This window comes from Varanus komodoensis, unplaced genomic scaffold (assembly GCF_004798865.1).
Source record: "Varanus komodoensis strain SLA01 unplaced genomic scaffold, ASM479886v1 scaffold1, whole genome shotgun sequence".
Taxonomy (NCBI): Eukaryota; Metazoa; Chordata; class Lepidosauria; order Squamata; family Varanidae; genus Varanus; species Varanus komodoensis.
The window spans coordinates 28,976,204-29,001,854 of NW_025335268.1; the positions used below are offsets into that span (position 1 = coordinate 28,976,204).

The 25,651-nt window shown below is 40.8% G+C and overlaps 1 protein-coding gene across 3 annotated transcripts; it reads right to left on the minus strand.

Annotated features, from left to right (window-relative positions):
- On the minus strand, nucleotides 1-25,629 carry ERMARD (ER membrane associated RNA degradation). 3 transcript variants are annotated; one of them, XM_044420975.1, is made up of 18 exons: nucleotides 25,100-25,629; nucleotides 24,452-24,620; nucleotides 23,571-23,710; nucleotides 21,792-21,893; nucleotides 19,492-19,581; nucleotides 19,044-19,141; nucleotides 18,220-18,356; nucleotides 16,610-16,724; nucleotides 15,080-15,182; nucleotides 12,790-12,819; nucleotides 11,674-11,742; nucleotides 9,694-9,864; nucleotides 8,868-8,951; nucleotides 8,054-8,133; nucleotides 7,189-7,317; nucleotides 6,162-6,371; nucleotides 2,408-2,521; nucleotides 1-453 (listed from the first exon to the last, which is right to left on the minus strand). In XM_044420975.1, the coding sequence occupies exons 1-18, from the start codon at nucleotides 25,163-25,165 to the stop codon at nucleotides 285-287; spliced, it is 2,076 nt and encodes a 691-aa protein (XP_044276910.1). In that variant the 5' UTR covers nucleotides 25,166-25,629; the 3' UTR covers nucleotides 1-284. The 3 variants fall into 3 exon arrangements, with proteins under 3 accessions (XP_044276910.1, XP_044276919.1, XP_044276926.1); XM_044420984.1 differs by lacking the exon at nucleotides 12,790-12,819; XM_044420991.1 differs by lacking the exon at nucleotides 24,452-24,620 and having other exon boundaries at nucleotides 25,100-25,137.
- Between the last annotated feature and the right edge of the window lie 22 nt (nucleotides 25,630-25,651).

Below are 25,651 nucleotides of genomic sequence, written 5' to 3' on the forward strand. Positions count from 1 at the left end.
CAGAATCAACATATTTTAATAGGGGACTTGCTTATTTTTTAGCTCAAGTTCCTCTAAAAAGAATACATTAGAATGGTCCATTTCAGCATTTGGGATGATTCTTACTGCTGACTGTTCTATTTTTTTTGCTCAGAAAATCTGATTATTCATCGTAATGGAGAAAATACATGAATACCGAGTAGGTGTTGTTGATTCTCACACCCAGAAAATCTCAAATTTTGATCTCACAAAAAGCAGACAAACAAAAAGGTCTACTGAAGAAACCCATTAAGGTCTGATAAGGATTATGTCCTTTGCTCAGCTAGCTGCACAAGTGCTAAATGCTTCCCTAAGAAAGTTCTGATTTTTAGCAAGGCTTTCTGTGTAAGCTCCATTGTTTCATCCCATTTATTCTTTTCCAGGCTTGTGTAGGTCACCAAGTTTTCGGTGTACTGCAATATCACCTTTAGAAACCTGTGGAGGAGCAGGAAAGGGAAAACAAGTATGAGAACATGACTGCAAACTATTTCTAAAACCAGTGGAAAATGCTTGTAAACCTCTATATTCTATGAGTTATCAAATCTCAGAAGGGCAACTATTGAATCACTTAATGGAACAGGTGGAAGAGAGCACATACAATGCAATCCTTTCTTGACTCGGAAATATGCCCCTGGAGCTTACTCACTGGTGTAGTGAGGCCTGAAGCCTTAGATGAGGACTAAATCCACAAGAGGCATTCAGTGCATGACTGTGCTGTGTTTATTTATTATCTGACTTATATGCCACCTGATTAGCCATAGGCTCTCTGGGTCGTTTACATACAATCAACAGAATAAAATACAACAATACAATAAAACAGTAGTATCACTAACATTAATAACAATAAAAATAAAATAAATACATAAAGCAGATGATTAAATAATAAATTAGTAAGTTAATAAACTGAGAAGGAATATAAAACTATTATCCAATATACAACATATTTTAAAAAACAGAAAAGTTACAGTTAAAATGGTACCACACACTAAATTTACAAGTTGCTTGCTTGGCTCGACTCTTTTAAGAGCAGGAGCTACAGGGGAAGGCCATCAGAACTGTTCAGTCCAGGGAGGGGAGCAACTCCAGCCTCCCTGCTGTAGTCCCCAAAGTGTTATTCCTCCCGAAGAGCAACTTGGAGGGAGTGTGATTTCTATCAGGAGGACTTTTTTTAAAGCTTTCCTTGTGCAGCAGGATCCCAGCCAACCTTTTTTCTGTTAAGGGCTTCATGTCCTTGGGCCAAACTCAGGGAACCAAGGTTCAATTTGGATGCAGGAAGCACTTCCTGACAGTCAGGACCCCGAGGGTGTGGAATGGGCTTCCACAAGAGGTCGTTGAGGCCCCATCGGTGCGGGTGTTCAAGGATAGGCTGGACGTTGACATGGTGGGCATGTCGTGAGCGGAGCCGGCTGGTGCCGGAGGTCAGACTAGATGGCCCGGGAGACCCCTTCTGACTCGCTCTGTTTCAATGTTTCTATGTCAATAGTGGGTGAACCCAGAGCCAAAAGCAGGAGTGTTACCACTTTGCTCTTCCTGCCATCTCCTTCTCCATTTCCATCTCTAAGAGTGGACAGTTCACTCTTAGCAGAGAGATAAACTGGCCACATGCAGAGGTTGTTGCCATTAGACCAAAACTACATGGAATTAGTCCAAGGGTGCACGTTTCCCAATGGCTACACGTTACTCACCTTCAGGTCCAGAGTCCTTTCACAAACTCAAACTACAACTAGTGTACAGCAATACCAGAGCTGGATGCACCAGCTGCTAGGGTGTTTCCAAGTCCATTTTGACTGCAGGTTTTAAGCTTGAAGAGATTGGGCTCAAGCTCTTTGAAGGGGTGCCCTCTCCTTTATCAGTCTGCATGAACTCTGGGGTCATCAGGAGAGGCCTTTGTCACCCGCCCACCAACTGGCAAGCAGAAGGCAGAAGGTCCTGCACCTCTGGAATCATAGCTATCAGAGCTTCATCAGGCCTCCTTTGTGCAGGTCATCAGTAACACTATGATGACTTACCTGGTTTCACTGGCCTTCCCTTGCCTGGGCATTTTAGTTTTAATTGGTGAGTTTTGTTTTTATTATTTTAATAGGCATCCTCCCTTTTATGGATACAAAATCTATATCCAAAATAAAAAAAAAATCCTTTTATGGATACAAATCTGTATCTATTTTGTGTGCAGTTTCAGAGAACTGCACCCTTACATGTGTCCTAGAAATAATTTTAGATAAGACAGTACATAGATAGAGATGTCATACTGGAGGTGTATCAAAGAATGACTTCAGCGCATTCATCTTATTATGGCCAATAAAGGTATGCAAAGAATTATAAATCACTGGGGATAATCAGTGGATTTAAGCAGCAGCTTCATGAATCTCTTCCAGCTAGAAGTACTCACTTGAGATACTGTTGATACTCAGGGGCATTCTTTTCATTGATGGTATGGATATTGATTAGTTCCAATATAATCAAGATTAAAATTAGTTGTAAGACTGGAGATAAAAATCGAATACTAGAAGAAAAAAATGAACAAAAAAAAAAAGAATGTTGGAATCAACAATCAACCCATACATCTAAATTAAGTAAAACATTAAAAGGATGAAGTTGAAGTTACTTTGCTCTACAATATGTTGCTCAAGAAATTTGTCAGGAGAGACATCCACGGTTTCCATCTGAAAATCTCTTTCTCTTCCATATCCATGCTGGCTCATATCCCTTTAGCCAGTTTCATTACACTCTGATCTTCAGGGTATTTATCAACCTATTTGCTTTAAAATGTCAACAGAATATCCTAACTTATGAAAGAACACCAGGGCATGCTATCTCATCTGAGGTCTTTACTTGCTGGCAGAAAAAAATTCCCAATTTATTACAGGTCTAGTCCATCACCCCAAGAGCATTAGAATAATCTGGCAGTAAGGATATTTGTACATATCTCCCAAAAGACAGGGGGTCTAATGTGCACCAAGCATTGTTATGTTCCTGCACTAGCTAGAAAGCTAAATTTGATATACATATAGCTCCAAATACTCTGATTGCTAGAAGTCTGAAAAGTGAACGTATTTTGTAGCTTATGGTCAAACTATGAGGGATGCATCCTCAGAAAGGAGTTTGGCATTCTTCCACACCTATGATGGGACACTGGTCCATGAGGGCTTCATCTCCTCTTTGAGCTTAGTTTCAGGGTAAGAAATGCTTCCAGCAGCACTCAGAAACATAGAGCTGTGATTGAAGAGCACAAGCTTCACACACTAGCATATTATGTGCTATAAATGTTTCATACGAAGCTAAACTAAGCAAGAGACACTTCTATCCCATTTAAACCAATGGGACACACAAGTCAAGACTTAAGTGATGACTTGTATATTCTGCCTTTCCTCCCAGGAACTGAAGGTGATGTGAGGTTAAAATGTGGGGAAGAACCATGTACAACAACCCTGAGAGACAGGCTAACTTAAAGGTTGATGAGAGGCCATGATGTCAGCCAACATCCTGGTAGAGTAGGAATTGGACCCTTGGTCTGACATTCTAATAACTGCATCATGCTTATAAATTCCCTGGCTCTCAATTTCACAAGATTTTTTATGAGAATTCAATGCAACGCTAGGGTGCCACCCTATTGGGTTGCCATCCAATAGAGGGAAGCCTCCGTTCTTGGAAGCTTCCAAGATTCCTATACTCTACAGGGCTACTGCTTGTAGGACAGAAAGAGCAATAGAGGTAATTTTCATCTTTTCATTTTCCTTTGTTTACTTTTTCCTCTAGCTGGTCCTTTCAGTATGCCCAGAGGAGTCATGTGATGGGGGGTGGGACCAGGGCTGGAGAAAGATACAAGGATGCAGAAGATCCCAGTCCCTCCCCTCCCCACCTGACCCATTGGAGTTTTCCTTTTTTGACCTCCGTGAAGTTATCTGAGGTTGCTTTTGTGACCATGGAAAGAAGGCCCTGTGATTCCTTCTGCAATGTCTGTGAAGTGGCAAAGGGAGTGATAGGATTGAGAAGCCCACTTCCCAAAATCTTAGCAATGTCTACAGCATGCAGGGGGTCTGAAAAAACCTACACCTCTAAGACAGTGGTGACAAACCTATGGCACGCGTGCCATAGACTGCACTCAGAGCCCTCTCTGTCAGGATGCGAGTCACGTAGCCCCAGCATCACCCAAGCAGCTGAACATCGGATAACAGCATGCATAGGGGCCGTGCGCATGCAAAGAAAGGAGTAATGGTGCCAGGCGATGATGTCACAAGCTGCGACTCGTCTGAGCCTTCGCATGGTCGGACAGTGCACAGCCAAGGATATCTATATATATTTGCCTGGACTGGCTGTGAGTTGTTTTTTCTAAACTAAAACCTCAGTTTTCAGGTTTTATTGTAGTGTTGCCAACTTGCGATAAATGAGTGAGTTTAGGGGTGCATTTTGGGCACACAGTCTCTAAAAGGTTCACCATCACTGGATTGGGGTTAGAAAAACGAGGTGTCCTGGCAAGGTTTTGATGGTTGGAATGTGTTTAGAATGTGAAGAAATGTTGAGCTTCGCAGAAAAAGCTACTCAAGGAAGGCTTTTTGAAAATTGCCCTCTTTTCAATAGACTTTACCCCTATATTAGGGTTGGGGGAGGTGCACCAGGGTAAGGTTAGGGTTAGAAAAATGAGGTGTCCTGGCAGGATTTTGACGGTTGGAATGTGTTTAGACAGGGCAGAAATGTTGAGTGGTGCAGAAAAAGCTACTCAAGGAAACCTTCTCAAAAATTGCACTCTTTTGAAAGGAACTTTCCCCATATATTATGGGTGTGCACCAGGGTAGGGTTAGGATTGGAAAAATGAGGTGTCCTGGCAGCATTTTTATGGTTGGAATGTGTTTAAACAGGGCAGAAATGTTGAGTGGTGCAGAAAAACCTACTGAAGGAAGGCTTTTTCAAAATCGCCCTCTTTTCAATGGAACTTTACCCCTATATTAGGGTTAGGGGTGTGCACCAGGGTATGGTTATGGTTAGAAAAACGAGATGTCCTGGCAGGATTTTGATGGTTTGAATGTGAGAATGGGCAGAAATGTTGAGCCACGCAGAAAAAGCTACTCAGAGAATGCTTTTTCAAAATTGCCCTCTTTTCAATGGAACTTCACCCCTGTATCAGTGTTAGGGATGTGCACAAGCATAGGGATAGGGTTAGAAAAACGAGGTGTCCTGGCAGCATTTTGATGGTTGGAATGTGTTTAGAATGGGCAAAAATGTTGAGCTGCACAGAAAAAGCTACTCAAGGAAGCCTTCTCAAAAATCGTCCTCTTTTGAAAGGAACTTTACCCCTATACTCGGGTTAGGGGTGTGCACCAAGGTAGGATTAGAGTTAGAAAAACGAGGTGTCCTGGCAGGATTTTGATGGTTGGAATGTGTTTAGAATGGGCAGAAATGTTGAGCTGTGCAGGAAAAGCTACTAAAGTTCGGCTTCTTCAAAATTGCCTCTTTCAATGGTATTTTACCCCTATATTAGGGTTAGAGGCATGCACCAGGCTTGGGTCAGGCCAATGGTGGTGAACCTATGGCACATGTGCCACAGCGGGCACGGAGGGCCCTCTGTGTTGGCATGCAAGCCAAGTCACCCCAGCATCGCCCCAACAGCCAAGCGTCAGATAACGGTGCACTTAGTTGCCAAGCGAATGCTCAGAAAGTAGAGGCACCAGTCAATGAAGTCACGAGCTGTGACTCATTAACTGAGACACGTCCGAGCTTTTGCATGGCCGGTCAGTGCGCTTCCAAGGAGAGAGAGAGAGAGAGAGAGAGAGAGAGAGAGAGAGAGGGAGGGAGGGAGGGAGGGAGGGAGGGAGGGAGAGATTGATTGAGATTTGCTTGGACTGGCAGTGAGTTGTTTTTTTCTAAACTAGAACCTCAGTTTTCATGTTTAGTGTTGACACTTTGCAATAAATAAGTGGGGTTTGGGTTGCAGTTTGGGCACTTGGTCTCCAAAAGGTTCACCATCACTGCTCTAGGACATTCTCCTGGGGACCATAGGACTGCACTGCAACCTAGTCTGGTTCAACCCACTATGCCTAGATAGTTTTGAGTAATAAGTGGAATTTGTTTAGTGAATTGTTTTTAAAAACAATTGATTTTTAGATAGTATTAATTCTCATTCCTTTAAAAATAAAACAATCCCCCACCTTCTTCTCATGCGCAGATAGTTGTGTCGTTGGCGAGATCGTAGTGACTTGTCTATCCACTGCTTATATCTAGCTTCACAAGTAGAAATTATTTGGCAGGATATGTGATAGCACTGGGTGCTTATCCGGCGAAGCACTGCAGTGATTTCTAGCTCACGTCGTGGGCAGAAAAGGAGACAGATGTGCTTCCTGCACAGTTCAGCCAGTAACCTGGAAGGCAAAAGATATTTCTTCTTCTTCCAGTGTTCTTTAAAACTGCAGCAAAACAGAACTAAACACATTCAACCTGACTGCCCTGGATCAGCTTGCAGCTACGACAAAGTACTTCCATTCAAAAGGAAAATCATTTCTTCCATTTGACTTTTAAGTGGCAATCATTACCAGAATAGAAACTATTCATTATTTGAACCTTAACTATTTTAAGGTTCAAATAATGATAAAGAAAGCAGGAAAATAGAATTATCCAAAGAGTGTGCATGGTATTTTAAGATACTGTCATAGCCTTTGGTACCCAGGTCAAGAATCTCTTGTCATATTGTGGACTAATTAGGGCCAAAGCTGTGTTTAGTGGAAATATGCCAACTTCAAGCCAAAGTTTATGAAGCTGGTTTGTTTTCACTAGTTTATTAAGATTAGCCACAATTTACAGTTATGCCAACACACTAAACTACAGTTAATCTAAAATGTTTCCTCAAACCATAATTTGTCATCCTGGTTTGGAGGAATGACTCAAAGCACAATTTGTGAGTTCAGATGTTGTTTGGCATACACAAAAAAAGTTCTGTCAAGTTGAGTGTATGATGGGAGAGGAGAGGAGGTTGTGTTCATGTACATGGTCTGCTCCCAATCTTCTACACTGTTACTTGAAGGATTTGAGAAAATGGCATCATTACCACTCAAATTTACATTCTTGTGAGATTGCCTTCATATTTAATAGAAATGCATCTTTGGAGCACCACAAAAATAAAGGTCATACAAGGATATTTTCAGATTTGATGAAGAGCATAGAAAATGTTCCAGAACTTACTTCTCTGTTAGTGGATTGTTCACAGGTTCACCTGTAAGTTTGATATTTGGAGGCAAGTAGGGTTGCAGTTGAGAAAAAATATCAGCAGCCACACAAATACAAGGAACATCACCAGTATCTTTTGCAGACCTTAAAAAAAAAAAGTTGGAAGAATTTTAATAGATTAGGCTATAAAAGCCATCAAATAGCAAGATCAAAATATTTAGTTTTCTAAATCCCTTATAATATCTCATCAATACCAATCACATCCTTGGCGGAGTTCACTGTCAATTTTCTATGTTGAAACCTTAGATTTCTAATGAGCTCCAAAAGTGTTAAAAGTGACAACACACTTGACAGATGAGGAGAGGCTGTTTTCACTGAGACCTGCCTTGAGCCTTTAGGATGAGATGAGAGAGATAATCTAAATACATAAGCTCACCTATCTAATCAAAGCATCTTGCATTTCAAGCATCCCTGCCCTCAACCTGTAAAACAGGCAGGCCTATGATAAGGTAGTTGGTTAATGTCTGGGCGGAGTAATTGCCAATTGCAGTCTGACAAATCTAGATAGTATCAGGTTGGGAAACAGAGAAATGAATCTGTGAAACCTAATTTTGCTCAGGTTTTTGTTATTCCAGCTTTATGAAAATGTCCCATTTTCCCATCAGATTGTGAATAACTTTTGTCTGTAAGAAAATATGCATGTATTTATTTTTTCAGGTTGGTGTTTAGATTTGAAATTTAGCAAGTTAATGGTTCCCTGGTTGTGTCTAGATTTATTATAGGACAAAGGCTTGCAAGCAATCTTAAACATACTGAATTCTTTACCCACTGCTTCATTACTGCCTGCAGCCTCAAAAAGAAAGAGAGGGGAAGGCATTACTCTGTAATTTCCTGAACTTGCTCTTCAGGCACTAGAGGAAGATCAGACCATGAACTGATGCTTTTTGTACACTTCAGCACCTAGAAAGCAAAAACAAACCTATATAGAAATCAGACTAATCATGTCTCTTAAGTGAGCTATTTAAGGATCTTACACAACAGCTTGGATTAAAAGAGTATCTAATATTAGTGGAGAGTGATTCTAGCTTATGCAAGGAAAGAGCTCCAATTCTGCTAACCTCACACCCCTGCACTAAATCCCATACCTTTCCCACAACCTCATGACTACCTTTACACATGTTGCTAGGAGCTGCGGGAAGTAAAGATGGGGAAACTTAATTATGTGACCTTTATTAAACACTGTTCTTTTGAACCCAAGCTGCTACTTTGATCTAATAATGAGTCTTCACTGATCTTACAAACCTGAAGTCACAAGTAATATAAAGCTATTCCAATTAAACATCTTTGTAACTTCCAATAGAGCCCTCTGGGTTCCACAGAAACTTCTAGACTGTGCTGGGATGTATTTTATTTTATTTTATTTTATTTTTATAGGTGCATGTTTGACTTTACCAGTCACTTTAACAACACTTTGAAGTGGGAAACTACGGCTGTTTCAGCTGAAGTATTATTTATTTAGTTTTAAGGTTATAAACTGCACCAATAGTTATATATAGGACTCTCTATATAAGTATAGAGTATATCTTTCATATGTATGTGCATACTTATATAAGATAAGCATAAATAAGAAGTATTTAAAAGCTTGATGGGACAAACTCACTTGTGAACAGCAACAATGAAAACAGTCTACAAACCTGCTTCTTAAGTTGGGCTACTGGATGAAACTGGGAACAATAGCACTCTGCACAGCATATTAGTGGTTTTAGGAATTGGTGTTCCTGGTTTAAAAAGCAGTTAAAATATATTACACAAATGTAACCATAATTAAGTCCTTCTGCAAACAGTAGTGCAAGTAGTCCTACTGAATATAATGGTACTAGATAATATCAGGGGACTTAGTTGCACATCATTATTAGAGAGTTTACTCATATAAATAAGTAGTTTGCAACATGGAAAACACACACACAGTGGAAAGAGATCAAAATAGGCACAACACCATAGATCCATGACTGAATTATTAACTTTAAAAAATGTAATGTTGGTCTGGTGGGCAGGGCAGGTCATGACCTTTCCTTCAGGTGTGGAAGGATCTCTGGCTGCAAGCATCTGCTTGCATTATCTTGCTGCTTGTCTGGTCTCAGGGTCCTTCATGGTAAGAGCAGAACCTGTGACACTGAATTATCTCCTTGGGCTTCCGTGAGAATGTCTCAGAATGTCTCAGACAATCTCCCTACTCTTGAGAAAGTATGGGGAAACTGTTCAGCCTACTAGTGATTAGCTAATGAGGTTCACCTCATATTTGTCAAAGGATTTTGAGTACAAAGCGGGGAATTTAGGCATGGCCAGCCCTTTGGGGCCTTGCCAGGATGTTTGTTAAAAAAATAACAACAACCCATTGCAATTATATACTACATAACAGAGGGGGAATAATGCTTGCCTGGAATACGAAAAGATTACGGAATAGAAAGCTAAAGCAGCATAGTTTAGAAACTGTGTTACTGAACCAAGACCATTCCCTACCTGGATGGCAGCAGTATCTGTCTTGGAAAATCTGCACAAAAGCGTAATAGAAAATGCAAGAATTGAATTTCCTATTGCTCTTGGGAAATCATTTAAGTTGCATTCTCCATGGCTCAGACGATCTCTAACACGTGGACCTTCTTGGTGGTTCAGGAAATCCCAGAGAAATTCCTACACAAGTACGTGAAAAAGACAAGAAGCACCATTCCTGATGACTGTTTGTTTTTATTAGATCTGATATTTCTAGATGTTTTATAGTCTTGCTTCTAAGAAGGGTATTTCTGAGGAGAGAAAACCAACTTGGAGCCCAGATTGCTATTTGTGCTGCAGCACACAAAAAAGAGAATACTTTCAGAAGAGGTTTTCAGTAGGAAAATTCCCTGTTTCATGCATGGAATATTATGGGAGATCCAGACATCATTCACAGCCTTCTGTGTTTTTCTCACTGCTTCTTCTGTTTATTTTGTGCCATAGAAAATCCATTAAGGGTAGAATACTATAAATGCTTAGACAGAAAAATGCCTCCAGTTCCCAGCATACCCTACCCATGGGAAATATAAGCATTTTTTCTGCCTAAACTGAAATAGGATTGCACCTATTAGTGCAATAGTGTCTTGTCTTTTTGTAGTCACGAAAAGTGATGTGATAGAAGCACCAGGTGGCTGCATTTGGGGTTCTGACATATGTGTGTTCCTTTTTTGGACTGTGGCCTACAAGAAGTTAATCTGTTCAGATTATTCATCTGTCATTCATCTCCAACGTTAAGAGGTGCATACAGATATGGAAACCTCTTTAGCTATATTTATTCTATGTCAAACTGGTAATGATAATTTTTTTCCATTTATTATTAGAGCAGTGGACAATATTTGTAAGGCAATAGAAGTCTAGTATTTTACGAAGTAAGATTCCGCATAGTAAAAGAAATAATGGAAATATAGGAATTTAAAGAATCATAAACAGAAACGAAACAGCTTATATCACTGTTTTCCAAAAACTTCCACGATAATTTATAGAGCTGTATAATACACTGTTTCTTGCCCACTGCATGAAACAAGAGTAAGTGGTGAACCAGTGATGGTTGTTCCAATGTATTGCTTTAGCACTTTGAAGGGGGTGCCCTGGCTGTTAATTTGGAAATTGCAGAAAGGATTCTCTCATAAAAAGGAAAAAAGCCCAGTGATCACACAAGGGCTCACAATCGCTGGAGGGATCGTTCCACTTGGCACTTGGTAGAGTGACTGTCATTGACGGTGGCCACATGCCAACCTATCCTGGGTCCAACAACTCCTAGGACAAGCCATGGATTGTGAAGGTGGACTGTTGCCTCAGAACAAGCCACCCTGAGGGAAGTAGTCTGCATCTGCCAAGCTTGAGAACCCACCATGGCTAGTTACCCATGATGGTAACCAGCCAACTGGCTTTATTGTTTAGGAACTGCCATATCTCCAAGAAACATTGCTCTTCTACTTGTTGCAATATATTTGTAGGTACACACTTAAAATAGTTTCTTGCAAAACATTAAACTTGTTAGGAAGTTAACAAACAGAATTCTCAGTTGAATGGCTTTAAAACCATTCAGCTTTAACCATTACCATAATGATTTATTACCATAATGGTTAAAACCGTTATTACCATTTTACATTCATACTAAATGAGTCTATTTTTTATTTTATAAGAAGCTTGCCAATGCTGGAAATATTCAGTCCACAAACCACTTACACAGAAAACAATGTGGGTGAGTTATTTGAAGCATTTTAGTACTACTATACTTGAAGATGTGCTTATTTTGTAGGTCAGCTTTCTAAAACAGTCCCTAGATCAGGATCCTAACATGGACATTATAAAATCAAATGACCTTATTATGAAGCATCTACTGAATAAGTGAGAGGTGAGACCCAGCTTAGTATGTACAGGATGTGCAACCCTGGAAAGAAACTGTATTTCCAGTTCTGTTCAAAGAACAAAAATCAATGATCTTACTATTGTTGGTTCACCAAGAACTAAAAGGAGCTGATTGGTTTCTTCATTATTCAATTGTTTTGCTAGTATCTACATAAGAGAAAAAGAAAGATTGGTAAATAATATCAAATACAACATGGTGCAACATTTCCAAGTTAAAGCGATACACTTTAATTCAGTGAAAACAAAAAGGGAAATCAAAATGGAGAACTAATATCTCCTTTACTACGTTCAGGTTGCTCCTGCATTAGCTAGCTAGATACCCACCCATCCAAGACAACTTCTACAGCTGCTGCTATACAACCATACCTCTTCATCTAGATTACATTTTACATTGTGTCCTCCTATCTAGGGATGTGATAGAACCTTGTGGAACCCTACAGCCCAGGAATCAAGGGGACCAACACCGCTTTCTGAAACCCACCATCAAGAAATGACCAGAGACATGGCACAATGATGCCTCCCTCACCTCCCACTCCCATCCTTAAAGAGAGATAGCATACATTTTATGAAATTTTATATGAAATTTAATATTTAAAGTTGCTGATTGGTCTGGAAGAACCAAGAGGTCCCCACATAATTTCTTGGTGTAGGTCATTCACTGGGGCAACCAGGATAGTCCCCACCCTAACACCAGATCCGATGCAATTATGAAAAGCATCCTAGTAATCAGTCTCATCCAGAAATACCTGGGTTTGGGCCACCACTGCCCATTGCTCCCCTCATTTAACAACTGCATATTGGAGTCTGAGCTAACAAGCCAGGATGGGCACAGATTGACATAGTGCATTTCAGGACCAGAGAAAGTCTGATCCTATCTAATCCAGTTACTCAGACTTAACTGGATATCATTATTTAGGAAAGGATTCAGAGTTGACAAAGAAGAGGTTCATGATTTCAGTACAAGTATTTTCCCCTACTGCTATAATGATTTTCCATTCCAATAGTATGAAAAGATTCTCAGACTATTGTGTTACTCTAAGGTTTTATAACAGATTTATATTTGAAGGATGGCACTGTTCATTTTTCTTGCATTTCAATTTAATAAATGACATGTCAAACTATGAAAACAGTGACCATTGTATGACCATTATAGCATTGTATCAAATACTCCTATGTGTTACATAGTTAGCTTACCTCATCTAAAGTGGTGTACAAAGAAGATGACTAGAACAGAAAAGACAGACATTATCTATAATCTTTCATGTCTGGGGAAAGTATAATATAAACTATACTTGACATATATACTGAAATTATGTTTACTAGTAGATTGTGAAGTGTTTGTGCATCATTAGGCTGGAATTCTGCCTTCTGCTAATTAAAAAAAGTTTTATCCCAACAAGTACCGTGAAATTAGTAATACTACACAGTTAAACTCTCAACATTTGCTGGGGACAGAACATCTAGTTCCACTGTTGCACAGAACTATTGATTTCTCTCTTAATTGGGAAGTGCAGAAGGTCCTCAAACCTAAAGCTATTGGGCCATTGCTGAGAAAAAAAAGAGAACTATCTGAGCAATGTTGATTCTCCAGCCATTTTCCATCCTGACTTGAAGCATTTTCTAGCCTTCATCATAGATTATGAACCAAATGAAACAGTCTGCCATGCTGCTCTGAGCTGATATGTACTCCACAAGGAAAAACATGCTCATATTTATAGGATACCAGTATGATTTCTCTATGGGAAAACATACCAGTAAAAGCACCAGTTGTGTGTTTGAGATCCTGATTAGTACATTGACATTAAAACTAAGTCCTCTATTTTGGATGTAAAGGGGAAAGTGTAATTTAAGCTGTAGAGCAGGTGCATGCACTGGCACCAGGTTCAATTCCTGGCATCCCCAGGTGTGGGAAGCAAACTCCTCAAGGTCAATGGTGTTGGACTAGATGGACCGATGCTCAGGCTCAGTATAAGGCAGCTTCCTATGTTCCTAGGAGGTAGCAGGAGGGATGGACACATAGTCTCAGGAGTAACAGAAGAAGAGCCCTGCTGGATTAGAGCATTGCAAACACTCCACACAGAGGAGTTGCTCCGGCCCTTGGATCATTTTGACAGCCCCTTTCTGTACCCTTCCTGTCTCTACAAGGTCCTTTAGAGATGCAGTGACCAGAACTGTACACACTTGAATTCTAAGAGAGGTCTTGCCAGATTCATTCCCAGGAACGTGGCAAGGGGAAAGCCTGTTTACACCATCTGGGCTCGGCCGCTGCCACCAGCCTTGCCACACCTGTGGCTCTAGGAACCTCCATACAAGAGCAGATACTACACATATATTTGGGTTGGGTGAAGGTGTCTGTGCTGCCTTTAGCCCAATCTGAGGCCTTCTGCTCAGGAAGGAGCTTTTTCTGTTTTGCCTTTCCTAGGATCTGCTGCAAAGAGACGGCCAGGAAGGGTCACAGGTATGCAGGTGTCCCTCCTGGGATCTGACATTGAAGTTGAAGAGAGGAGGGTCTCTTTCTGCTGCCCAAGCTTTGTATGGGATGTTTTTCTTTCCCCTTTTTATTTTTTGCTTTGAGACTGATGTGGATGAGGTATCTCTTAACATGGACTGTTTAGTAAATTATTCAGTTTGAATAATGTTAAGATTATTGGTACTGAGCGTTGTGAACTGACCTACTGCCATGCCTTGTGCTCATTTACATGTTTTAAATGAATTCCATTGAGTTCTTGTATCATATGTAGTATAATGTTTTTGTGTACAGCCCTGAGCACAATGTATTGTGGAAAATGTGGTTTATTTATTTAGTTAGAATTTTTGTATGCCGTCCCATCACATGAGCCTTGGGACGGTTTACATACAATAAACAAACATAATACAAATAGTGCAAATAAAATCCAGATCACCCTGGCTGCAAATTAAAACCTATAGATGATATTTGTTTAAATAGAAAGGTCTTAGCCTGGTGCCGAAAAACAAATAATGATGGCGCCAGGCGGACCTCTCTGGGGAGCACATTCCATAGACGGGGCGCCATTGCAGAGAAAGCCCTCCTCTGAGTACTTAGCCTCCTAATGTCTTTCACGGAGGGTTCCTGGAGGAGGGCCTATGCTGCCGATCTCAGGGGCGGGAGGGCAAATATGGAAGAAGGCGTTCCTTTAGGTATCCAGGTCCCAAGCCATTAAGGGCTTTATAGGTGATAACCAGCACCTTGAATTGAGCCCAGACTTCAATGGGGAGCCAGTGAAGCTGGTAGAGGCCTGGGGTTATGTGAGAATAATGCCCAGTCCCCATCAGCAACCTGGCTGCTCTATTTTGCACCAACTAAAGTATCCAATGTAAATTACATATAAATTAACTGAGGCTGTTCCTGAAGGATAAACTATTCTTTAACAAGATGAAAAATGTACATCTGAATTGGGTTCCTGCATCTTATCATCTAAAAGTAACTAGAGATAAGTGACCAAACACACACTCTCTTTCTCACCTCAGCTGTCATTAGTCTGTTTGGACAGTTATTACATTTTGTAAAAAGCAATCTGAGTCCACTTTCCAACTGAGGAAGTAGCAGTATAACACAGTCAGCATACCTGAAAGAAAGAATACAGTAATACTAATTTGCACTACAAATGTTTCCTCTGTCATGAAAATCTAGTGTTTTTCATAAACATATTAAGACAATGTGTTCTAATCAAGAATGGGCCTCATCTGTGCTTGCATTGTAGTCACATATCTGCACTAAAGGTGCTAGGCATGGAAGCAATATGCAATGGGAGAAAAAGTACAAAGAAACATAGGGTGAGTCAGAAGGAGCTCTCGGGCCATCTCGTCTGACCCCTGGCTCCAGCTGGCCCACCATGTGCATGTCCAGCCTATCTTTGAACATCCTTACCGATGGGGCCTCAGCCACCTCCCATGGAAGCCCATTCCATACCCTCGGGGGCGGGGGCGGGTATGGAAAAATACAACCTTTTAAAAAGGGTGAAGGTTCACAATATCTGTTCTTCTAGAACACTGCATTACCTAATATTTTAGAAGACTCCCCAGTATAATTGACAGAATTCCAATTTTATCACATCCGAAGGAGAAGCCCAGTTACTCCATCACAATGCAATGTGTTCAGGTGAGAGGAAAGGAAATACACTGGCAATTCTTTTCTCAGGGAATGTAATCAATGCAAATGAGTCAATTGCACTGCTAAACTCACCAGTGTAATGCAGGAAATCCTGCACTCCAAGCTGCAACAAAGGAGCATAATTTGTGCACTAACCCACACAATGTGAAGTAAAGTTTTTTGCACAGTCCACCTTCCTTTTCCGCCCCTTTTCTGTCTGCTTACCCCGCCTAGCTTGTTTTTACTGCTTGCCCTGTTAACTCCCAAATAAGCCTTTATAACTTGATTCACTACTTTTATTCACTTAGTTACTCTGAAGAAGGCTTGCTTTTCTAATCCTTGTAGGCAATTTGGGAGTAAGTCCCATTGAACTCAATAGTGCCTTCTTCTAAGTAAAATATGCAAAGGATTGCAGGGTCAAGCTGTTGCAGGGTCATTGCAATCGTATGGGTACCTCTGTTAGAGAGCAAGTGGTGCTAACAAGGAGGAAACTTTGCTTCTGCATTAATGTGTGTAGAATTGGCCTTTCAGCTATTGAACCAGTCTCATTCTGCTTACAAGTCATGGGACAAGCAAGTGGCTGCTTAGGGCAAAGGGGAACCCTGTGGTTTGGCATCCCAAAGCCCACAGGCAACACTAGGCTAAACTAAAGATCAACATGGCATGTTTGTATCAAGAGTGCAGAGAATTCTTCAGTCTTTTTGCTGGAAAAGGACAGATTTTTCTAGCTGCTTATACATCAGGGCATTTATATTTCTTACATAAAAGCCAGATGTGGCAGCCTCTGACAAGTGGAACCCTCTAAATAACAGACGATGCCCTAGAATGCTGTATAGTTACACCTGTGTTGAAACTGATAAAATAAATTTTTAAAAGAGACTAGGGAAAAGTTACGGAGATTACCTGGATTGTCTGAATGCCGTTAGTGCAGCAATCCAAAAAGGCTGCATGGTTCTTAATGCAATATTTGATTTGATGACTAATTCTTCAGCCAATGACAACACTTCATGATTAAGATCTACAAAACAGCAGAAATAAACATGTTGTGCAAAGCTTTGCATAGTTCTTCGTCATATGTGACAAAGTGCATACATCTTTAGATGAGTGGGAATTATACACTTGGACAAGATTATGAATTGGAAATACTACAGTCAAACCTCCACATTCATGGCGGTTAGGGGTGCAGGACCCCTCGAATGTGGAAAAACTGAGCCCCTACCCCAAACCTTAACTCTAAATACTCCAGTACATGTACTGGATTACTTCTCCCTCTTCCTCCCTCTCTCTGTGTTAGCCAATGGTCAACAATGGGCAACTGCAGCAGCTGACTTCACTGTATGAAGCATATCTAATCATTCAACCCTTTCTTGTAAGGTCTTCACTGCCTCTTGGAAGCACTTTCAGAAGCACTATGCTTTGGACCCATGGATTATAGTTGATATTTTATTGCACTTCAATATGCAAAGAGTTGCAAGAAATGCACTGCACATTGAGAGACGAACACTGAGTGAGGCTGGCTAGTGCCCAGAAAAGAGCAAAGAAAAGAGCATGGCATAGCCCACAGTTCTTTAGTGTACTGAAACTTTTTACATAATTTAACTTTTTTATAATAAATTTGTTTATATATTTATGGTACTAAATGATAAAACAGATTAATAAGGTATATATTTTATGCATTTATGAGTTGCTAAACTTTTTAGTATTTTCTGTACATTTTCTAGTCTGCATGCGTCATCTGCAATTTTCCACAGTAGGCCACAAAACTCCCAAAACATTTCCATTTAATTATCGATGGCAAGCTCATGAATACTCAAACCCATGAAAGAGAAACCTGTGAAAGTCCAAGTTTGACTGTATTTCCATAATCCTTGCAATATTTGACAGTCCAACCTTATGCATGCTTATTCAGTCATAGTGAGTTTGATGAGACTTTGGCCAGACCAACTGTTTCCGAGTGAAAGAGAGGGAGGGAGAGGGATGGACAAAAGGGCATCTTGGTGGACAGGAAAGGTCAAGAGAGAAATGCTAGGGCCTCTCCAGTCCTGGCCCAGCCATTAGCACTGCACCCTCTCTAAATGGTCCCAGCTTCTTGTCTAGAGGAAACCTTTGTAAAACAAGGGTAGAGAGGTGCAAATGCTACCTGACCAGCAGTAGTTTGGCAGGGCTCTACATACCTGGAAGCCTCCAAGATCAGAGGCTTCCTTCTAGAAGGATCTTTCCCAAGTTTAAATCAGAGGTGGTGCTCTAGTGCTACACAGCATGGAAAAGGCCAACATTAGCTTGTAGCTAGTATTATATCTGGAAAGCCTTGAAAGCTGGAAAGCCTTGACAAGTGCATGCTGGGTCCTTCCTTACAGTGGACCTCTGCATACTCAGTAGCCATGATTCATGGACAGGAAACTGAATTTGTAAGAAAATCTGGACAACCATCTTGTAAGAAGAACAGGAAAACCTATAATAGCATAATAGAACAGATTAAACTAGCATGAATGATTTGCCATAACACACTTAACCTGGAAAAACATGTAGTTCTTGTATGTTACTGAAGGATACATAAGTCCGATGAATTACAGTGGACTGTGTTTGCAGAAGGTAATTCTTCAGCAGTTGCCCCAAGCCTGCTGTTAAGAAAAGCAGCATAGAGGAATACCTTGGGGAAACAGGGCATACAGCAAGGTTAGAACTCCGAAGCATGGGCACACAAACGCACCATTAAAAGGCTATCATTAGCTACCAGTCATGATGGTTGCGTATTACGTCTAGAACTGGGAGCTGTGATGCTCTTAATACCAGTGATATCTTTCCCACTGGGAAATAGTAGGCATAGTAGGTTGAGAACATTTTTCTTAAATAACCCACAGTCAGAGCAAATCTAGTTTTATATAACCTAAGCTTATATAGTGATTTCCCTGCATTCTGCTGTCTTTTTATCACCTTTTGCCCATACCGCAGTATCATCTACATTAGCTCAGCAAAAATGATAAAGAATGGGGAATAGATGGGATGGAAGCAAGGACTGAGAAGGTGAGATAAAAGATCAAGGGCAATATTCAACACTGCAGCTCTACTTACTCCACTGATGTGGCACTAGCATGAGTAACCTGCACAGCAACAGCTGTGGCATAACTTGGTGGTTTTCCCCCCAAAAAGTGTAAGCACTAGATAGCTGCAAGGTTGCCATCCCATTTACAATCAAGCTTTAATGGGATATGAGCAACATAACCCTTCAAAGGCTAAACCAGCATTCCTCTCCTACTCCAACTGCACTGTTATTCCTATGGAGACTCTTAAGAAAGAAGAAGAAACCCAAAAGAACTGACTTAACTGGAAGACTTACTTCACAGGAATTTCTAGAGGTGATGCAAATCCATGCCACAAGATATTGCGAAGATTTAGACCTCTTGGAGATCCGATGAACACTCTGAGAACATCCATCTAATTGGACAAAACAGAATTACTTTAGGAAACATTCCTTTAGGAAACATTTAGACTTTGAAATAGTATCAGTGCCATAGACTGGAGGAGACAGGTTGCCATTTATACACACATGTCTCATACCCTACAAAGAATCCTTACAGGCCATGAGGTCCAAAGCCAAGCCGCACTGACTACTACAAGCCATGGTGAGGTAGCCAAGCCCCATCACAATTAGTGCCCTCCTGTGTATGCAGCAGTTATCTAAGCCCTAGGTATAATGACACTGTAGAAAACAGGAAATTGATAGAAATAAAAGGTTTTTGAAACAAAAATAAAAGCTGTATGAATTTCTACATCCAGCCACTCACCACTGATTGTCCAAATACTGAAGCCAGCTCCTGAGAAGCGAGCAAGTCTCTTAGAAGAAAGGGACAATCTTTGCCAAGTAGTAAGAACACCTAGGAATCAAAACGATATACTTTAATTTCCTGTCAATGCTTCAGTTTGCCTGCTAAAATTTTTGGTAAAGTTTTCTTTTTGCTTTAAAAATAAATTTAAAGGAAACAAACAATTGAAGCTTTAATGCTCTCCTAGAGGTGAGAGGTTATGAAGCAGTTAGGATCATACCCAAGTATCTTTAACACCAAAGGTTCAAAGCATTAAGATGATATAGCTGATGCTCCTGCCAAAGGGATATGCAGTGCAATCCTGGGCACACTTACATGTGGGAATAAGTTCTACTGAAATCAGTTCCATCTGAGTATGTGCATGAGCTGTGAGGCTGCAAAAGTGGAGTAGCATAGAATAGCTGCATAGAATAGTAGTAGATAAGAAACAATGCTGCATTGGTCATCCAGTGCCTGGACTGAAGGCAAGAGAGGACTCACACATGCAAGAGGCTTTAGAGTTGGAAAAGTTCAGTCTGCCTTCCAGGCCACATGGAAAACTCGCTTGGAACTTGAAGGGAGTCCTGAAGGTACTTTGTGATACATGTTGGAGATGGGGTGTTCAAGGAGAAAAATAAAAAGCTGCACTGGACAATGTTTTGGTAAGGTGGTCAACGAAGTACCTCAGCAAAACTCCTGGAAAGGACAATGACAACCTTGATTTAAAGGCCATGATTGTCTTCCCAAGTTCAATGGATCAAATGCAGTCCACTAAACTTGACTGAAGACTTTCCACATATGTGGCATATCGCTTCCCAGTAGAATCATTGCAAATCTGCAAACCAGAGACTGTGGCATTCAGTTTTCCATGTCTTGCTGACAGTTAATTAAAATGGAGCTCTTGATGAACTATGCAGGGATTTTCCATAAGCAATAAAAGTCTCTATTTTCTGGATGCTGTTCCTCACAGCAGCATTCAAATCATATGAACCTTTTCTCCTGGTGAATGAGTTTCACAAGGCAGCTCAAAATTGTTATTTCCTGACAGTTTTTCCATGCAGCACAAAGGCAACTGCCACTTCTGTTTAGAGGACAGGAGGGGAAAATAAGAAGCAGCAGCAACACAAAAAGCATTTTACTTTATGTAGAACAGAATGCTGTTAACTTTTGGCTGAGCAGGAAAAGCCTAGCTGAATATTCATTCATTCATTCATTCAAAGCTTTGATAGACTGTCCAACTACTGGTGTCTTGGGACGGTTTCCTATTCATGACAGCAGGAATGGAACAAGAAAGACTCTCACTGCAGCCATCATATTAATATTTTAAAATTATGGAGAAGTGGCTACTTTAACAGCAGTAGAGTTATTTTTATAGCAGTTAAGCCCTTTGTCATTTAATAATTTGGCCCTCCCATTGGGGAGGATGTGGCTTGGACACAGAGCCCTTAGCTGAGGTGATGGCTGGAGTGCTCCTCCAACTCTCAACTCAGTTGGGCAGCAATGCTGTAGAAGAGCCCAACAGCAGAATCACCGTGCACAGCGAATCTAGGTCTTGGTCAACACACAAGGTGTGCCTTTCACCTACCATTTTGGCCAGGGTTTGACGGCAAGGGCTGCGTCTGTGTCCCCTGAGGTCATTTGACTCTTAGAGGGCCTCATGGTCATCTAATCCTCCACCCGAATTTAACTCCCCACCATTCATCAAACTGGTTGGATTGCTTGTGGTTTGTTCTGCTGTCTACTTGCAGAGGTTCTGCACATGAGCAAGAGGAGTGGGGATAAAAGGGAAGTCTTCCCCTCCCTTTGCCCCACTTCATCCCTTCTCTTCCCATGCAGCAGTAACAGCATCTACTGAGCAGTGCCAAGAGGGAGCAGGGAAGAAAAAGACCAGCCCAACTGTATGCAGCTCTTTTGGCACCCAGTTTCAGAGCTGCTGCTGCTCTTCCTTCTCCACAAGGCAGCAAGTGGTACTGGCCACACCTTGTCTTGCCCTCCTGGAAGGCAGTGTCAAAGCTGCATGCACCAGTGGAAGAACCTGAGGGCCTCAATTCCTGCGCAACAATCAGACATCTGGCAGGGCAGGAGGCCCTCCAGACACAGAAAGTTGTAGCCTTGCTTCATTTTGCATTCATTCACCATACCCCAAAGTAGAAAGCAGCTGGTAATTATATTCAATCAGTGAGCGTCAGATTATTACACAAGGAAGTGAAAGATAGCCTTCTTGAGTACAAAAAGAACTTGTTAGCCCAAATCTTGGCAATGTCTAAGATTTTGGCACTTACATCACCCAAAGCGCGTTCCAAACAGGACGTAAGCTTCATTAAGCTCAGTGCAACTGCTGTAGCATGTGAACTCTTTATAGCATCAAACATTTTGAGAAATATCTATAGTTTGGAAGAAAGGGAAATCAAGGGTAGCCATATGAATCACCTTTTCCACATTTACATTAATGGAACAGAAGAAACCTTACAAATATAATCTGGGCTAGAACAACATTTTACAAGTATTCCTTGATTACCGTTTCACACGGTGTATTTGAGAAGAGCCTTCCTCTATCCTTTCCATTTAAATTCTTGCTCATGAGGAGGGCTTCCTCCTTGTGTTTCCTTTTAAAAGTTAGACCACTGATGGAGACAACACAATGGCTATTTGCTTGGCTGCCCCCTGCCCCACCCCACCCCGCCCCAGTCCCCTCATCTGTCCTCCTTGTCTACCTATTAAACAGGTCACCATAACTTTGTTCACACTGAAAAAAAAATCTGTCCTGAGTGATTGTGATGGTGTTTGGTATGTAACTATCTTTGTACTCACATGTGGTTCCCTGTAATTCGGTAAACCACAGAACTGGTTTGCCAAAACACTCTCTCTCTCTCTCTCTCTCTCTCTCTCTCTCTCTCTCTCTCTCTCTCTTGTGTGTGTGTGTGTGTGTGAGAGAGAGAGAGGGAGGGAGGGAGGGAGGGAGGGAGGGAGGGAGAGGGGGAGGGAGAGGCAGAGGGGAGAGGGAGCGAAAGATTGAAATTTTGCCACATCTTTGCGTCAGGTGCAACTGGATGATGCAAACAGTCCCAATGCAGATGTAAGAAAATTACTAGTCCTTAGAAAAGCCATACTCCAGAATAAACAGGTGATAGGTTCCTTAAGGAAAACAGTTATTATACTTAAAAAACACATTGTTCTGGATGTAGGAAATGGGCATTCCAGATATCAGAAGTTTCCCTTTCTGCCTAGCTCTGAATAACTTCCAGATTTTTGACCAGTGTGGTTGGATTCAGCTGGCTGCTGTTTTTTAGGTCTTGAGAAAACATTCAGCATTCTGTCTGTTTTGAGATGTGTCTCTGCTCTTTGTGACATTTGTGGAGTGGGTGAAAATAGCATCTTCTCCCGTTATACGGCATAGATTGGTGCTTTCTAATAAACTTGAGCTTTGGGTTGAACACTTTTCCTTGGATATCTGTTCTGCAGCTTAAGATTCTTAGATGTCAAAATACTTGAAATGTTTAGCTCCTCTTAGATCCTCAAAATGTTAAGATTTGTCAAATTTCCAAGGATTTATGCTTTTTTTCTTGGTATATCCCCCCCATTTCCAGTAGGTGGTGGTTGTGGGGACTTTTTGCCCTTGAAATGTCTCTAAATCCCAAATGTAGTAGTTGGGAAACTTCATACTATATGGAAGATAGAAATATAACACTCTCTTCTCAAACACTGGTGCATCAATACAAAATGTTTGTGCAGAAACATCCAGTTACTAACAGTGTCCATTCTGTCCTTTTCACAGGTACAGTCAATGTGGAGTTTTCAACAACACACATGCATTGCATAGCCAGAATGTGATAACTCATGTTAAAATCTGCCCAACATAGGATTCAAACTCCATCACTTGTTCTCCCTTTCTCTCATTTTGTTGCCTTCCCCATTTGATATTTCAATTGTAAAACACCATGCTTTTGCTTATGTCACCCTGTATAATGTCATATACAATGGTGGCATTATAACAAATACAGATTATGAATCCAGCTCCACCCCATTTTCACTTTCCATTCAAGCAAAATTTATTTTCCTACCTCTGGGCATTTTGTCCATTGGAACCACAACATTAACTGGTCTTCAAATTGTTTCATGTTAAGGGATTGTAAATGCAAGTGAACAGATTCACATAAAGGACCTAAAGATCTCACACTTTCTACATAATCCAGCGTTTGATCTTAAAAACAAGAAAATGTCAGTTAGGCACAGTATCAATTATCTCATATTTTATAAAGTATAAACATCAAGTTCCAAAACAACTGTTTCTCCCTAAAGTTGCAATCCAAAATTCCAGTGTGTGTGGTGTTTTTCTAACCCCATAAGAAATCTGCCTCAGGTCAGGTAAATGGCCTCCCCACTGTGGCCCCAATTAAATCCTATTGTTTATTGCAGAGTACTGATACCTGGATTATTCAACCTGTATCCCTCAATCACTGGGAAAATCCATGGGACATTTTTTAACTACATGAAATGGTTTGTATATGGGGAATGAAGACACCTCAGTGACAAAAATCGATAGCTTCTAGGGAAATTTTATGCTCCAAGTAGGTGTTTCCAGAAAAAAAAAACATACAAGGTACAAAATCTGGGAATGCTGTACAGGTATGGGACCCAAGAATGTAATCAGATGACTGTGTTATAGGTCCATTTCTGTGTCAGTTCTGCAACATAAAGTGGAACTGGGGAAAGATTGTCATCCCTAGCTGATTGGAGGATTAAAAATTATTGATACTGAATTAGACAATGATGATTGCCCAACAATATGTGGATAAAATACACTATTCACAATGCAACCCTCTGTGTAAGTTTACTGAGACATTGGTCCCAATGTATTCAATAGGACTCACTCCCAGGTGAGCATGCTTATTATTGCAGTCTTACATAATCAATAAGTATGCCATTTAGAGCAAACACACACCTGGTTCTTCATACCGTACATGTTCTATGATCACTCTCCAATACACCTCACCACTGTCAGATATAATGCAACTAATACCAGGGTTTGATTTTATCTCAAATCCAGCCTCACAAACTATATAATGCACTGCAGAAGAAAGGCAAGTAGAGACCGGATCTGCCAGCAACATCTGGAATGGAAAATAATGACCAGAAGAAGGAAAAACAATATAAATAATGTAACTGCTATAGCTCCTTAACTATTATATATCCTTCCCCACTGCTTGCAGTGCAGGATTGCAGGAACGGAATGAGCATGAGAGTTAGTGGCTGACAACAGCTGTATAATGAAAACACTTTACAGTACACAATATGGCTGAAGCTGAGACTTTGGCTTCTGATAACCCTGCAATATAGTCCAGTGTTATTATCCTAACAAGGCAGGTGTCAATGTGTGTGTTAAATGGGGGATGAGATTGAAAGTTGTTTTAAACAACTTACTCAAAGCAACTGTAAGAACTGTCAGCTCCTCGGTTTTTATGGGTTGCATATGAAGCTGATCCATTTTAGAAACTTTTAAAGAATATATCAACAAGCAATACAATTACAGTGTAATCACACTGTGATCACAATATAAAATGTCAAAAGAGTAAGACAAGTAGTAACTGACCCGTTCAAGATCGATATTGATTTCAACAAGTCTGCAATTTAAGTTATACTTCCGAACTGGTAACATGATGGCATCTAATCTATAAGCATTCTTTTGTTTGCATTTGTAAAATTACGGATCTCATCAGCAAATGCATTTCTCTGGTAGTCACTTCTGAAAAGCTGATACTGCACAACTTTCGTACAATCAGGATTGTATGAAATGGTGGTGTAAAAGGTCGCAGAAGATATTCACGTTTTTGTCAGTATCTGTTTTCGAATTCCAGGCTTCCTCAAAGGAAAAAGACACCACTAAACGTACTTCAGGTTGCAACGAACTTGAAAGGCGAGGTACATCTCCACAGCAAACCAACCTCTACCCGAAGGCCAGCGTAAATTGCATATTCATAACTCTCCTTTCCCAAACTGTAGTCTTCCATTGGCTGGCTGCGGGAGCATGGCACTTGTAGTCCAACACATTTGGAGGGTACCAGAATTGAGTACGGCGGCTTACACGAGCGTGTTCCTGCACTCAGCTTAACAGCCACGGGAGGGTCGACTCTTCCCTTTCTAT

What these genes read in the sequence shown, in the direction of transcription:
- ERMARD (XM_044420975.1), bottom strand. Translation starts at nt 25,165, where the DNA reads ATGTTACCAGTTCGGAAGTATAACTTAAATTGCAGACTTGTTGAAATC. An exon ending in AATGGACAAAATGCCCAGAG is followed by an intron (nt 21,894 to 23,570) that starts GTAGGAAAATAA and finishes TCCAAACTATAG; the next exon opens with ATATTTCTCAAAATGTTTGA. An exon ending in TGGAACGCGCTTTGGGTGAT is followed by an intron (nt 19,582 to 21,791) that starts GTAAGTGCCAAA and finishes TTTGATTCCTAG; the next exon opens with GTGTTCTTACTACTTGGCAA.